This window comes from Epinephelus lanceolatus, chromosome 22 (genome assembly GCF_041903045.1).
Source record: "Epinephelus lanceolatus isolate andai-2023 chromosome 22, ASM4190304v1, whole genome shotgun sequence".
Lineage (NCBI taxonomy): Eukaryota > Metazoa > Chordata > Actinopteri > Perciformes > Serranidae > Epinephelus > Epinephelus lanceolatus.
The window spans coordinates 30,022,380-30,037,102 of NC_135755.1; the positions used below are offsets into that span (position 1 = coordinate 30,022,380).

Here is a 14,723-nt window from a genome sequence, read left to right on the forward strand (position 1 = left end):
TGGTCTGAAAAGGAGAAAATATCCAGTGAGTGGCAGTTCTCTGGGCGGAAATGCATTGTTGATGCTAGAGGTCAGAGGAGTATGGCCAGACTGGTTCAAGATGACAGAAAGGCAACAGTAACTCATATAATCACTGGTACTGTGTAATGACATGTTCAACTTGATATAGGCTAGGGGAATGAGTATGTTCTTTTGACCTGTATGTATAAACTCCTGCTAACTTTAAGTGTAATTCTGCTTTCAATTATGCTAACAGTGTTTTACCAAGGTGGTCACTGGAAATTTTTGAAAATTCACATATGACCTGAAATGCAGAGCACATCTATTGAGAAATGAGTAACTACTAATGTAAAACACTGTGTCAGCAAAATGTTTTTACAGTAAGTCAGCTACTAAGTATTGACCATTTTAGAAGCTTTGTATCAGTTTGTGTGATGAAAATGCACACAGAAAGGCCAGGGAGAAACTACATCGACCGCCACAGGAGCTGTTTCCACTTCCTGTCAGTGACCTATAATGCAGCCAACCTGTAACACCACAGTTTCCACTCAGCGTCCTTTTTGTGATCTGATGTCAATGTGAAACCTGCATCTTTGCTTCAGAATCAATACCACTCTGTGATACAGAACACTGACTAGATGGTATGATCAAGTCAAAACAAATGCAATGATACAAGTAAACCTGTCTATAAGTGCACACACAGCTTGTCATCATTAAAATGAACTCAGACCACAAAGATGGAAATGACTGACTTTATGGAAAAATATAAAATATTTACATGCATTTAAAATCATTTACATAATTCAGGTAAAGGTAAGTAAATGAATGTACATTTATAATATATACATGATTTAAAGTATGGATAGAAAATACTGGAAATTCCCCCAAGTAGATCCTCATCCGCTTTCTTTGGTCTGGACACGTTCAAAGTAATCAAATGATTCATACACCGGTACCTGACACTGCAAGAGACAGAGAGACCAAAACAATTACTGTAACCGCACATCGTCAGTGAATGTAAAGCAGTGTATCAACATGTGTCGAAAGACCTTTGCCGATGTGCAGATTAGAAAAACTGAGTGGGCGTGAGTACTGGGAACAATTAGTCAGACACAGGATGTCAGCTATATTTCATAATAATGTCTCAATACTAGAAGTTACTGCATACTATATAGCTGTACAAGTTAAAAAATTGGACGTTATACTTAAAGTGAGTGATGAAAAAACGTCTTTACGCTGCAACGTGATCCAGTACAGCAGTATGACCGACAATAATGAAACACGCTTTTTGATTTTAATGCCAGTGTATTATGCCTGGAGATTGTGGTGTTGTTTTACTGCATTACCACAAAGGCGTAGGTTTTCTTTTAACAATGGGAGGAGCACATATAAAATGGGGTGGGGGTTGTGGGTCCTCTGCCAGAAAATCTTTAGCATCAAACAATTAAAATTACTGCACTCTGGTGAAATTTTATTGTGCCTTCTCTGCATTGATTTAAGGTGTATATGTCCTTGATTTTGTGAAAATGTGTGTACATTAGTTTTTAAACACGGGAAAGTCCACCTAAAATAGTGGGGCTTCCCCATGATCATCAGTCTGAGGACCGTTTGTTTAAAGTCTCTGGCTATTGTTTCATATCTAGCGTCAGCAAAATAATGTTGTTGTGCCATTAGCTTGTTTACTATATTACATGAATACCACTGTCACACTGAACATCACACTGAGCCTGTTCAAAATTTAATACCTTATATGGAAAAAAAGAAACATTGAGTATTCATATTGAATGTGACAGCGTGTCATTGCATCTCGCTGGTTAAGGGGCGTAAATATCTGTGACTAACGCAGAGTCAATCGACCCAGGTTTTAATGCCAATTGTAACCTTCCCATTTACATAAAAAAGCCAGATGTCAGTGGGTGATTGTGGGGTTTTTGTGCAATAGGATATTGGCTTTGCATGATGTTGCTTTACCGTGTATGTCAATGGGATGGAAAAAACATATTTTAAAAAAACTCCTTATAACATAATGCAGTCTAATAAAACAGAGTACAATCTCAACAACTAAGGTAGTAGCTAAAGCCTCAACAAAAAGTGAACATTTTAAGTATTGCACAGGTATTTAATCATTTATGGGGACTGTATTACACCATACAGGCATTACAGCAAAAAAAAAATCACATCTAACTGCAATTTATGGTGAAAGAAGAATGAAGAAACCATGTGTTATGTAGCACGTACCAAGAGATAATTGCATGTCCTGAATCTTTCTTTAAATTGGTTGTAAATGTTACAAAAACCTGTCAGTGTAGGATACTGCGTAACACAGCGACATCACACTGATAACCGCCAGTGAAGTTACAATTTAATGTGGCTTTCTTTGTTGATAAAGTAATGTGAGCTTTACAGAAGGTGTGCACCCGCGTATTTCACACCATTCACCATGTCACTCTTATGTCTCACACTTCAGCTCTCACATATTATATAAACCCCTCATGCAAAGCAATTCTGCAAAGAGGTTGGAAACTTTTAGTAGGTTGAGTGAAGACAGTTTAAACAATATATGGCCGACAGACATTTTCTCCACTGAAGTCTACAAAGTAACAGGATCACATCAAAAGGTGGTTTCCGTTATCTTCATACTATTTGACACCTTATTTACCACACTGAATAGGAAGGAACAAGACCCAGCCAGCTGGTTATTGCCACCTTTTTTTCAGTTTGCTGTTCCTCTACACGCAACATTTGTGCGCAAGTGTCATTGCACAATTGATGCCATTGACTCACCCACTGAGAAGAACCTCTGGAGGAGCTGGTGCTGTGTTTGTCCATTTCTGCCTCTTCAGAGTCAATGTGGGGAACCTCGTAGATCACCCTGGCTGCTTGTGCTGAACCCATGGGAAACACACACACAAATGATTCATTGTAATGTTGAACAAAATAAAAACCTGTGCTGTAAATACATAGAAGCAGCACACTTAAGATTTATTTAAACTTGGCTGTGTATTGCAGTTTGACTCTACCACTGTTTACTTCTGCTACAAGTTGCTATATTAATACTATTATTACATTATTGTTCACCACAAGGCTACTACTAATACTAAAACAATATATAGTATGTGAAACGGGTGTGTTTGTGGACCCAAATGCAGTACCAGGCTCGCAGGAACAGTTGGTAATGACTTTTATTAGCACCACAGCAAACAGGGAATGCAGCAGGCAGAATAAACACAGAATAAAGTTCGTTCTTCGGGCAAGTTGCCCTCACACAGTCTCTGAGGCTCAGATGAGGGAAAGAGATCAAGCTTACGGCAGCCAAAGGTGGCGAGGCAGACGCACCGTAGGCTGAAGTGCCGGCTGATCGTGCTGAGAAGCCGACGAGGAGTGAGCTGAGGCGAGGTCGGGAGCCGGTGGGGGGGTCGTAGCTAGAAGAGCCGTCAGCGAAGGCAGAAGCACCGTTGAGGAGCAGGCAGGAGGGTAGACGAGGCCGGGCGGCGGAGTCGAGACCAGACGAGCAGGCAGAAACCAGAGACGCTGAAGCAAAGCACGAGGTCGGGGACAGAAGGCAGGTGAGTTTACCGGGAGGCAGACGAGGGGAGCAGGTCGGGGACAGGCAGAGCTGGCACCGGGAGATCAGGCAGGAGAAGAACGCTGGAGAGTCTCGCATAATGCTAAAGAACAATCTGGCAGTGAGTGAAGGTGCTGGAGAGGCTTATATGCAGGGCTGGTTGATGAGCTGCAGCTGTGTAGGCAGGTGAGCAGAGTTGGGCTGATGAGGTGGGCGCGGCTGGCAGGTAGAGTGAAGCAGAGGGAGGGGGAGTGGAAAAACACTGCAGCAGAGTGGCAGGAGAGGACTGAGAGACAGGGATTGTGACAGAACCCCCCCCTCAAGGGACGGCTCCTGACGTCCCAAACAGTTCCAGAGGAGCCGGGTGGGTGGCGGGGGCCTGGAGGAGGGCTAAAATTCCTCAGAGGCCTCTGTCCCAGTCTCTTCATCCTCCGAGGCCGGTCCCGCATCCTCCTCCTCAGACCCAGATGCCTCAGATGCAGGAGGAGACCGAAGGTCAGTGTTGGGGCCCCCTTGTGCCGAGGTGATGTTGGAGGGCTGGTCAGGGTGTTGGCGATGGAACTCCCTGATGAGCCGTGCGTCCAGGATCTGACGGGCCGGAACCCATGACCGCTCCTCCGGACCGTACCCCTCCCAGTCGACGAGGTACTGCAGGCCCCTTCCCCGGCGACGAGAGCGGAGCAAGCGGTGCACCGTGTAAGCAGGGTCCCCATCGATGATGCGAGGTGGTGGGGGTGGCCGGGAGGCGGGCTGCAGGTGGCTCTCCCGACACGGCTTTAGCTTGGAGACATGGAAGGTGGGATGAATCCGCATGGAACGGGGCAACTTGAGTCGAACAGCCACTGGGTTTATCACCCTCTCGATGGGGAAAGGACTGATGAATTTGGGGCCCAACTTCCTCGACTCCACCCTCAAAGGCAGGTCCCGGGTAGAAAGCCACACCTTCTGTCCCACCTGATAAGGGGGGGCCTGGGAGCGGTGACGGTTGGCGGCTGTCGAGTATCTGTCGGCGGCCCGTAGAAGTGCAGCCCTGGCCTGTGTCCAGGTCCGGCGGCAGCGGCGGATGAAGGCCTCCACTGAGGGACAGACGGTCTCTTTCTCTTGAGCAGAAAACAGGGGAGGCTGAAAGCTGTAAGCGCACTGGAAAGGGGAGAGTCCAGTAGCGGACCTGATGAGGGTGTTGTGGGCGTACTCCACCCACAGCAGTTGCGAGGACCAGGAGGCAGGGTGCCTGGAGACCATGCAGCGGAGCGCCGTTTCCATTTCTTGATTCATCCTTTCTGACTGACCATTAGACTGGGGATGAAATCCAGACGTCAGGCTGGTGGAGGCCCCCAGGAGACGGCAGAATTCCCTCCAGAAGGAAGAGGTGAACTGGGGGCCTCGATCGGAGACCACATCAGACGGGAGGCCGTGAATCCGGAACACGTGTTGCAGAATCAGTTCAGCAGTCTCTTTGGCCGATGGAAGCTTGGGCAGGGGCACGAAATGAGCCATTTTACTGAAGCGGTCCACAATAGTCAAAATGGCGGTGTGGCCCCCTGACAGCGGCAGTCCAGTGACAAAGTCCAAAGAGATGTGGGACCAGGGGCGGTGAGGCACAGGCAGGGGTTGCAGGTGGCCGGCAGGGGCCTGCCGAGGGGCCTTGTTCTGGTTGCAGATTGGGCAAGCGTTAACAAAGTCTCTGGTGTCCTCATCCAAAGTAGCCCACCAGAACCGCCGTTGTAGGACCTCCTTGGTACGGAGGATCCCCAGATGGCAGGTGAGCCGGGAGTCGTGGGCCCACTGCAGAACCTCCGTCCTTAACTCCTGCGGGATGAATAGGCGGTCTTGGGGGCAGGAGCTGGGCCCGGGCTGGTCCTCCAAAGCAGCTCTAACTCGCTCCTCCACCCCCCAGGTGAGAGCGGCCATCAGACGAGAAGTGGGGAGGATGTTGTCAGGGCTGGGGGAGTCCTCTTCCCCGACCATGAACTGACGGGACAGGGCGTCAGGTTTGACGTTGCGGGAGCCTGGACGGTAGGAGAGAGTGAAGTTGAATCTGGCGAAGAAGAGGGCCCACCGGGCTTGACGAGAGTTCAGCCTCTTGGCCGAGCGGATGTACTCCAGATTCTTGTGGTCAGTCCAGACGAGAAAGGGGGTCTTGGTTCCCTCCAACCAATGGCGCCACTCCTCCAGTGCCAGCTTCACCGCCAACAGTTCTCGATTCCCGATGTCGTAATTTCTTTCAGCTGGGGACAGACGCCGGGAGAAAAAGGCGCAGGGGTGAAGCTTCTGGTCCCTGGCAGCACGTTGGGAGAGGACGGCCCCCAACCCCACATCCGAAGCGTCGACTTCTACGACGAACTGTCTCTCGGGGTCAGGGATCAGGAGAATGGGGGCTGAGGTGAACCGCCCCTTCAGGTGCAGGAACGCCTCCTCGGCGGCCGAGGTCCACCTGAAAGGGACCTTGGAGGAGGTGAGGGCGGTGAGAGGTGCTGCCACCGTGCTGTAGCCCCGGATGAACCTCCTATAGAAGTTGGCGAAGCCCAGGAATCGTTGCAGCTGTTTGCGGGAATCAGGGACGGGCCAGGAGGTGACAGCTGATACCTTGACGGGGTCCATCTCCATGCGGTCCCGGCCTATGATGTACCCCAGGAAGGAGACAGAGGGGGCGTGGAACTCGCACTTCTCCGCCTTGACGAACAGTGAGTTCTCCAGCAGTCGCTGCAACACTGTCTGGACGTGATGAATGTGTTCTTGCTTGGAGCGGGAGAAGATGAGAATATCGTCTAGGTAGACGAACACGAACTTATTGAGCATGTCTCGGAGCACGTCATTGATGAGGGCTTGGAACACAGCAGGGGCATTGGTGAGGCCGAAAGGCATCACCAGGTACTCGTAATGTCCAGTAGGGGTGTTGAAGGCCGTCTTCCACTCGTCTCCCTCACGGATCCGGACCAGATGGTATGCGTTGCGGAGGCCATACTTAGTGAAGATGGTGGCCCCTTGGAGCAGCTCGAAGGCTGAGGCGATGAGGGGGAGAGGGTAGCGGTTCTTCACCGTGATGTCGTTGAGCCCTCTGTAGTCGATGCAGGGCCTTAATGTCCCGTCCTTCTTGTCGACGAAGAAGAACCCCGCTCCGGCAGGTGAAGAGGAGGGTCGGATGATCCCGGCGGCCAGGGCGTCGTTTATGTAGGTCTCCATGGCTTCCCTTTCAGGTGCGGACAGGGAGTAGAGGCGGCCCTTGGGAGGGACGGAGCCGGGAAGGAGGTCGATGGCACAGTCGTAGGGCCGATGAGGGGGCAGAGAGGTGGCCCTAGCCTTGCTAAACACCTCCCAGAAGTCGTGGTAGTCAGGGGGCACCATGGAGAGGTCTGAGGTGGAACGGGAGCTGGCCGGTGGCGTGGATGCCACTGCTGGTCTGAGGCAGATCTGTTGACAGGAGGGGCTCCATCCCAGGATGGACCCCGTGGACCAGTCTATGTGGGGGTTATGACGGCGAAGCCAGGGGTAGCCAAGAATCAGGGGAAGGTTGGGAGATCTCAGAATGTGAAACTGAATAGTCTCTTGATGTGTGCCGGACAGAAGCATCGAGATGGGAGTGGTTTGATGAGTGACAGTCCCCAGGAGATGACCGTCCAGGGCGCTGGCTGGCACGGGATGAGGGAGAGGGACCCTAATGAGGTCCAACTGGCGGGCGAGCTCCTCGTCGATCAGGCTGACGTCCGCCCCCGAGTCGATGAATGTGGCAAGGGTGTGGGACCCCCCTGGCAGCAAAAGCTGGACGTGGAACAGAGGTCTTGGGTCGGGGACAGGGGACCCCCTGTAGCATCAGGACAGGAGGGGCTGGGAGTCGACGTTGACGGAAAGATGGCCGGTGATCTCCTCCCTCGTGGCGTTGTTCCCTCCTCCTTGTCTGAATCCGCCTGTCCAGCCTCGTGGTCAACTCGATGAGTCCGTCCAGGGAACTGGGGAGGTCGAACGAAACCAGCTCATCCTTCACGTACGGAGCCAGCCCGTTGAGGAAAGCGTCACATTGGGCGGCAGCGTTCCAATCACTGAGACGAGCCCGGGTCCTGAAGTCAATGGCATAGTCAGCAACTGTCCGATCCCCCTGCCTCTGGCTCATGAGACCCCCTGTAGCATCAGGACCCAGGGAAACGGGACCAAAAACCTTGCGAAGCTCCTCTGAGAAGGCCTGGAAAGAGGCGCAGGCTGGTGTGCCTCTCTCCCACTCTGCCGTTCCCCACAGACGTGCCCTTCCAGTGAGGTGGTTGATGGTGAAGGCGACTCTAGCCCCCTCTGTGGCGAAGGTATGAGGTTGCAGGGCGAACAGAATGGAACAGTTTGTCAGGAAAGGGTTGCAGCCCTCAGGGTCCCCTGCGTAGCGTTCTGGCGCCCCCACCCGGGGCTCGGGTGCAGTGCTAGAGCACGGCCCCGGGGTCGGAGCAGGAGGGGCTGGAGCCGCAGCAGGAACGGCGTGTTGTGTCATGGCGGCCGCCATCTGTTGCACCTGGGCGGCTAGCGAGGTTAGCGCTCGTTCCAGAGCAGACGCCGACTGACGAGCCTCCGCCGCGTTGGAGGCTAACTGAGCCTCATGCTGCTGGAGCATGCCCTCCACCCGGGCTAGGCGAGACTGAGGTGAAGCAGGGTCTGCTGGGTCCATTTCTGGCCAGATTGTACTGAAACGGGTGTGTTTGTGGACCCAAATGCAGTACCAGGCTCGCAGGAACAGTTGGTAATGACTTTTATTAGCACCACAGCAAACAGGGAATGCAGCAGGCAGAATAAACACAGAATAAAGTTCGTTCTTCGGGCAAGTTGCCCTCACACAGTCTCTGAGGCTCAGATGAGGGAAAGAGATCAAGCTTACGGCAGCCAAAGGTGGCGAGGCAGACGCACCGTAGGCTGAAGTGCCAGCTGATCGTGCTGAGAAGCCGACGAGGAGTGAGCTGAGGCGAGGTCGGGAGCCGGTGGGGGGGTCATAGCTAGAAGAGCCGTCAGCGAAGGCAGAAGCACCGTTGAGGAGCAGGCAGGAGGGTAGACGAGGCCGGGCGGAGGAGTCGAGACCAGACGAGCAGGCAGAAACCAGAGACGCTGAAGCAAAGCACGAGGTCGGGGACAGAAGGCAGGTGAGTTTACCGGGAGGCAGACGAGGGGAGCAGGTCGGGGACAGGCAGAGTTGGCACCGGGAGATCAGGCAGGAGAAGAACGCTGGAGAGTCTCGCATAATGCTAAAGAACAATCTGGCAGTGAGTGAAGGTGCTGGAGAGGCTTATATGCAGGGCTGGTTGATGAGCTGCAGCTGTGTAGGCAGGTGAGCAGAGTTGGGCTGATGAGGTGGGCGCGGCTGGCAGGTAGAGTGAAGCAGAGGGAGGGGGAGTGGAAAAACACTGCAGCAGAGTGGCAGGAGAGGACTGAGAGACAGGGATTGTGACAGTATGTCACAGTAATGATGCATGGAGCTGATAGAAGTACCCCAGGAAGGTTGCTGGTTTATTGCATTGCTTACAAACAGTGCCAGGAAGTGACACTGTGTTTGGACTGTAGCAGGATACAATTTCTACCATTTTACCTGAAAAACTATTCTCACCTTTACTAAGTTTGCCCAACTCATGTATCCCTAAAAGCTCACCACACTGTAACAACCAATTCCCCTAAAAGACATTGTGCTTGGTGTACCCCAGGGTTCCACCTTGGTCCCATACATTTTTCATTGACATGATACCTTTTCACATCTGTGTTAAACTGTATAAAAATACCATGAATGAAAAAATATTTCTTGCTAAATTCTGCTGTGACAGTGCGCGTCTTTGTCGGATGCGCACTGTCACAGGGGTCATTTGCCATGACAAACTATCCAAAAGATCACGCAACTTTGCAATTCCTGTCAGCACAACACAAAGTGTGCAACTTTAACTCATTGTTTTGCTTTACAACTCACTTCGCTTCAGGTAATAAGCCACTGTTTGCTTACAGCATATAAGGTGATAATATGTTAGTATTGTGTTTTCAGAAGCCATGGGTTCGATGCTGGCCTGCGGCCTTTTGCTGCGTGTCATTCCCCACTCTCCCTCTCTCCCCATTTCACATACTGTCCTGTCCATTAAAGGCAAAAAAGCCCATAAAAATAACCTTTAAAAAAAAGATTTACTTCTCAGCAAAAACTTAAGCCCTTAAGTTGCCATTCTGTAAAGGTGTTCAGGGCTACAGGCTTACTATACTGTATCACTGAATTTTAAAATTGCCTAAAACAGGCTGATTGCTCATGATTTCATCTTGTATTGTGTTATCTAAAAACATAGATCAAATTAATTACATTTGACTATATAAATGCTGTATATTTTTCTAATGTAGATTTGCGATGCTGTATGTACCACAAACAAAATTAGATGAACCTACATTTTATTTGGGTGGAGGCAGAAGACCCTGAGTCAAACTGAGCAAAAACCATCTTCATGGCTACACTAGGCAAGTAAGAATTTTATTTTATTTTTTATTTGAGTGAAGCAATCATTTAATCTGGGACAAGGCATCAATTCTATTTCTGATGTGACCATGAATAGTATGGTAATATTACAGGGCTCAACAGTAAGGATTGCCCAGTTGCTTGGGCTAAGTAAAATGGTATGTCAGGCTACCAAAGGCTCAAAGGCATGAGCTATCTCACTTCCTTGTCATCTCTATTTAGAATTGCGTGCATGCAGTATCAACTGGGCATTCGTGAGAAATTGGCAAAGTTTATGAGCTGAAGCAAAAGTCAGCTTTTCAAATATCCTGGAAATGGGAGTTTAGTTGGACAGTGCTAGTAAAGGATGTGTGCTCAACTCCAACTATATATAGCACAGTTTGCTACAAGTTTGAGAGCAAGGGTGATAAGACAGGTCCATTTTTTGAAAGGCATGTCAAGTTTCCCCCAAAAATGTCTCTGGAGTGGTATAACAAGAACCGAAAACATCTAGCTTGCATAACAGCTAAGACGGCTGCCCATAACTCCCTCTTCTCCTGAGTCGTTGTTGCCATTTGATACCCGCTATTTTTTTTTTATTTTTTATCTTAAATAAGTATAATAAATAAGTTTGTGTGGGGGCAAGTAAAAATTTATGTCAGGTAAGTAGATTTCTGGCCCACTTGCTTGACCAGGCAAGTGAAAGAAAACATTAACGCTTAACCCTGTTATTCAATTTTCTTTGTACCTCGTCTCCTCCTCAGAGTGCCGAAACAGATGAGAATGATGAGGAGCAATGAAGCCACTGCAGCCAGGGGAATTATGATGGCAAGCTTTGAAGGACTGCTGATAGAACCTGGATTTCGTTGTAAGTAAAAAATGAAACACAAATATTGCAATGAAATTAACAGGATTTAATTTTTTTTTTCTTTTCCCAAAAATATAATTTGAGTACGAGTTAGGATTTCAATGAAGTTGCACTTTAAGATGAGAAAATCAGATTAACAGAGCAGATTCTATTCTGATGACACAACATTATTAGGAAAAATATTAGTCAAACCCTTCATGCAACACTGTAAAGCAACTGGTGTTTTGTCCCTACCTCCTGTTGTGTTGTCCATTGTGTTGCCTTTGGCCGTAACTGTGATGACAGTACCATTTCCATTAACCACAGTTAAAGATGGTATCTCCACAGTCACCTTGCAGATGTATCTCCCTGAGTCCTCTCTTGTGACATTCGGAAAGGTCAAGTGTAAGCAGTTAGATGTTTCATTTGGCATCAGTCCTTGAGACTGATTTATCAATCTTGAAATCTCAGTCTTATTAGTATTTGTTTGATTTTTCAGCCAGGCAACTCTCATTCTTCCAAACCCCAGTGTCCAGCAGCAGGTGATGTTTACAGTCTCCCCCTCCATGACAGAGACATCAGGACTCTGGGTAACAACAAGTGTACCTGATGAAACACCTGTAAAGAGAAAGGGATACATGATTTGGTAGGTCATCATGGCACCATACATATTGCAAAATTTCAGAAGCAAGTCAACAGACAAAGTGGTAATGCCAATCCAATAATAAAGAAATAGTGTCACTTTTCTTTGCCAACTTCCATTTGCTCAATACACATTTATCAATTCGAAAGATTTAAACAGTGGAAACATGTTCATTTAAATAATAAGAGATACAAATGTTAATGTTAACACATACTCAGAGCACTTCTATTAGAGGAACAAAACAATATTTCCAAGCAGTCTTTATGTATCACCTGTTTGATCATTGACATTATCAGTGTACACATTAATCACAAACAGCTGAAAAGGCATTTTGAGCATGAATTTTAACTGCTGCATACATCTATTAAACAAATGTGATGTTAAAGGTTATCGTGTTTTTACTCACTCCAGGATGAGATGGTACAGAGAGAAGTGAGTAGCAGACTCCTCAGTAGAAGCTTCATCTTTACTCTCTGATTCAACGCTGACAACTGACACTCATCTCGTCACAGCTGCTCTAAGTCCTTCCTACGCACGCACGCACGCACGCATGCAGACACACGTACGCATGCACACACAGAACTTAATGGGCATCATCTTTTCTTGTGTGTTCCTCTGTGTTTTCTGCAGAGAAGTGTGAAAACCACAGCTTTTGTTCCTTCCTCCTTCAGACAGAAGGCAGATGAGATTCACAAGTGTTTCCCTCTTCTCTGTTCTCATGATGGAGTTTGAACATAAAAGTCTTGTTTTATTTTACTCTAACACAGAAATACTGACAGAAGGCACCAACAAAATAGATGTTGAGGAGAGAAGCAGTATAATATCCGTATTTCCTTTGAGACATTTTCATTGATTCAGGTGACATGTTTGGCCTGACTCCATTTCTAACCCTAACCTAGTCCTAAGTTTACCCTTTAGTTTCTTCACAGGAAGTTAAATACTCTCTCTCCGTTTGTAGACATTGTAGACAATCCTGGTGGAAACTGGGGAAGTTTACCAGTTTCTAGTTAACTGGATTGTTGTGTTTATTCATCTGTGTCCAGGGGTCAGATCCAGTGGGAGCTTATAAACTGCTGTCTGTTGTGGTGTATTTTCTAGTACCACCACTAGGAGTCACCAGAGTTTAAACTTTTCAAATCCGTCACAGGATGGCTCTAATTTACCTGAACCAGAGGAACCTGGATTATTGACAAGTAGGTTTTCACATACGAGTAATTTGCTTTAGTTGTTGTGCACACACATGAAACATTAATATAGAATAGAAAACCTCACAATGGAAGTATTTAAAGAAAAAAAAAAGCCATTGAAGGGTCTTACTACAGATCTTTTAATGGGCCCATCTTTAGACCAAATCATAATCTGTCCCTTTAAATTTCTGAAGCTTTGCCTTTATATGATCATGTACATTTTTAAATTAGGATGAAAGCAATTGTTGTCCTGTAACAGTTTTAACATTGTTCTAATGAAATGTATTTAAGAGCACAGCTGTAATCAAAGGACATACAAGCAGCTGACTAGTCCACTTGGCAAATACATCAAAATAAAAGCATCAAGATTCATCTCAAAGTGCAGATTTGTACAACGTTAACCACTTCTAGTATCTTAAACGTCAGACACTCATAAAAAGCTGATACCATAGATGGATTACTGAACAGGCACAGGCCTAGGGGCCCAAAGTATTATGGGGCCCTTACTTGCAAAATGTCATTCAAATAAATACATAGTGACCAGGAAGAGACTCAAAATGATTACAAAAACAGACAAAACAAATCACAAAAAGACACAACATGACTACAAGGAGACATAAAACAACCCTAAGCAGACACAAATGACTGCAAAGAGACAAATAATAACCCAAAAAGTCAAGAGTACTCCAATAAGTCACAAAAAAGAAAAGCAAAGGAACTGCAAACAGACAAAAAAAATATTTAAAAAAAAAACAGACACAAAAACAACCATAAGAAGACCCAAAATAAACACAGTGCAGCACAAAATGGCCAAAATACACACAAGATTACCTCAAAAAGACACAAGATTAACTTGAAGACACCCACATGACTAGAAAAATACAAAAAACAATCACAAGACTACACAAAATGGCTACAAGAGACACAAAACAAATCAAAAAGACACAAGACTGCTTGCGAGAGTCACAAAACAACCCCAAGGAGACACAGCATGACGAAAAAAGAAGCAGAAGACCACAAAGAGAAGCAAAGAAACTGCAAAGAGACACACAGTAATTACAAAAACAGGCAAAACAACCACAAAGAGACACAAATCAATACAAAACAACACAAGATGACCTCAAAAAGATACAGAATTACTTCAATCAGACAAAAAAATTATCTTTAAGAAATCAAAATGACTACAAGAAGACACAAAACCACAAAAGGATGCATAACGACTACAAAGCAAATGCAAATCCACCACATACTGTGTCTTGCTCCAGTGCAGGAGAGGTGGTGGGGCTCTCTGTATCTGTGCCCAAGAGCCCAGTGTCTCATAATCCGCCCATGGCTGACACGTGTTGATTTTTTTGTCCCAATCGAGACGCTGCGATCAGCCTTTCTTATTTCACTCTGCTTCTATTTCCCCTTCATCTCTCTCCTCTTCTTCTTGGTTTTCTTCTGTTCTTTGGGCTGCAGTGAGTTTATTTCCAGTAGCACCTGAAACATGAATACTCTAATCTTAGTAATATTGAACTGTCACATACTGTATACCATATCATCATAATGGGGTGAGAGTTATATTGTACCTAGTGTGTGTAGCTGAGCTTTGGTTACGAACTTGTTGATGCAGAGGAAGGTTATGACGAGGGCGAGGATGGGCAGGCACCTCAGGACATAAATGAACACTACCTCCCAATGAGAACCTGAAATTCACCCACAGAGGCAACAGGCTTAGACTATATCTACATGCCATCCAAACCTTTTAGGGGCAGCTGTCACTTACCTCCTGCTGTGTCTTCATTTGTGTTGTTGTTGTTGTTGTTGTTGTTGGCCATAACTGTGATGACAGTACCATTTCCATTAACCACAGTTAAAGATGGTAGCTCCACAGTCACCTTGCAGATGTATTTTCCCGAGTCTTCTCTTGTGACATTCGGAAAGGTCAAGTGTAAGCAGTTAGATGTCACATTTGGCATCAATCCTTGAGACTGATTTATCAATCTTGAAATCTCAGTCTTATTAGTATTTGTTTGATTTTTCAGCCAGGCAACTCTCATTCTTCCAAACCC

At 47.0% G+C, this 14,723-nt stretch overlaps 1 protein-coding gene across 2 annotated transcripts; it reads right to left on the minus strand.

Annotated features, from left to right (window-relative positions):
- Positions 1-738: 738 nt before the first annotated feature.
- LOC117272920 (uncharacterized) lies at positions 739-12,078 on the minus strand. Of its 2 annotated transcripts, XM_033652072.2 has the most exons (5): positions 11,889-12,070; positions 11,095-11,457; positions 10,741-10,848; positions 2,785-2,885; positions 739-962 (listed from the first exon to the last, which is right to left on the minus strand). In XM_033652072.2, exons 1-5 carry the CDS (start codon positions 11,944-11,946, stop codon positions 897-899), a joined length of 696 nt encoding a protein of 231 aa, XP_033507963.2. In that variant the 5' UTR covers positions 11,947-12,070; the 3' UTR covers positions 739-896. The 2 variants fall into 2 exon arrangements, with proteins under 2 accessions (XP_033507963.2, XP_033507964.2); XM_033652073.2 differs by lacking the exon at positions 10,741-10,848 and having other exon boundaries at positions 11,889-12,078.
- Positions 12,079-14,723: the final 2,645 nt, after the last annotated feature.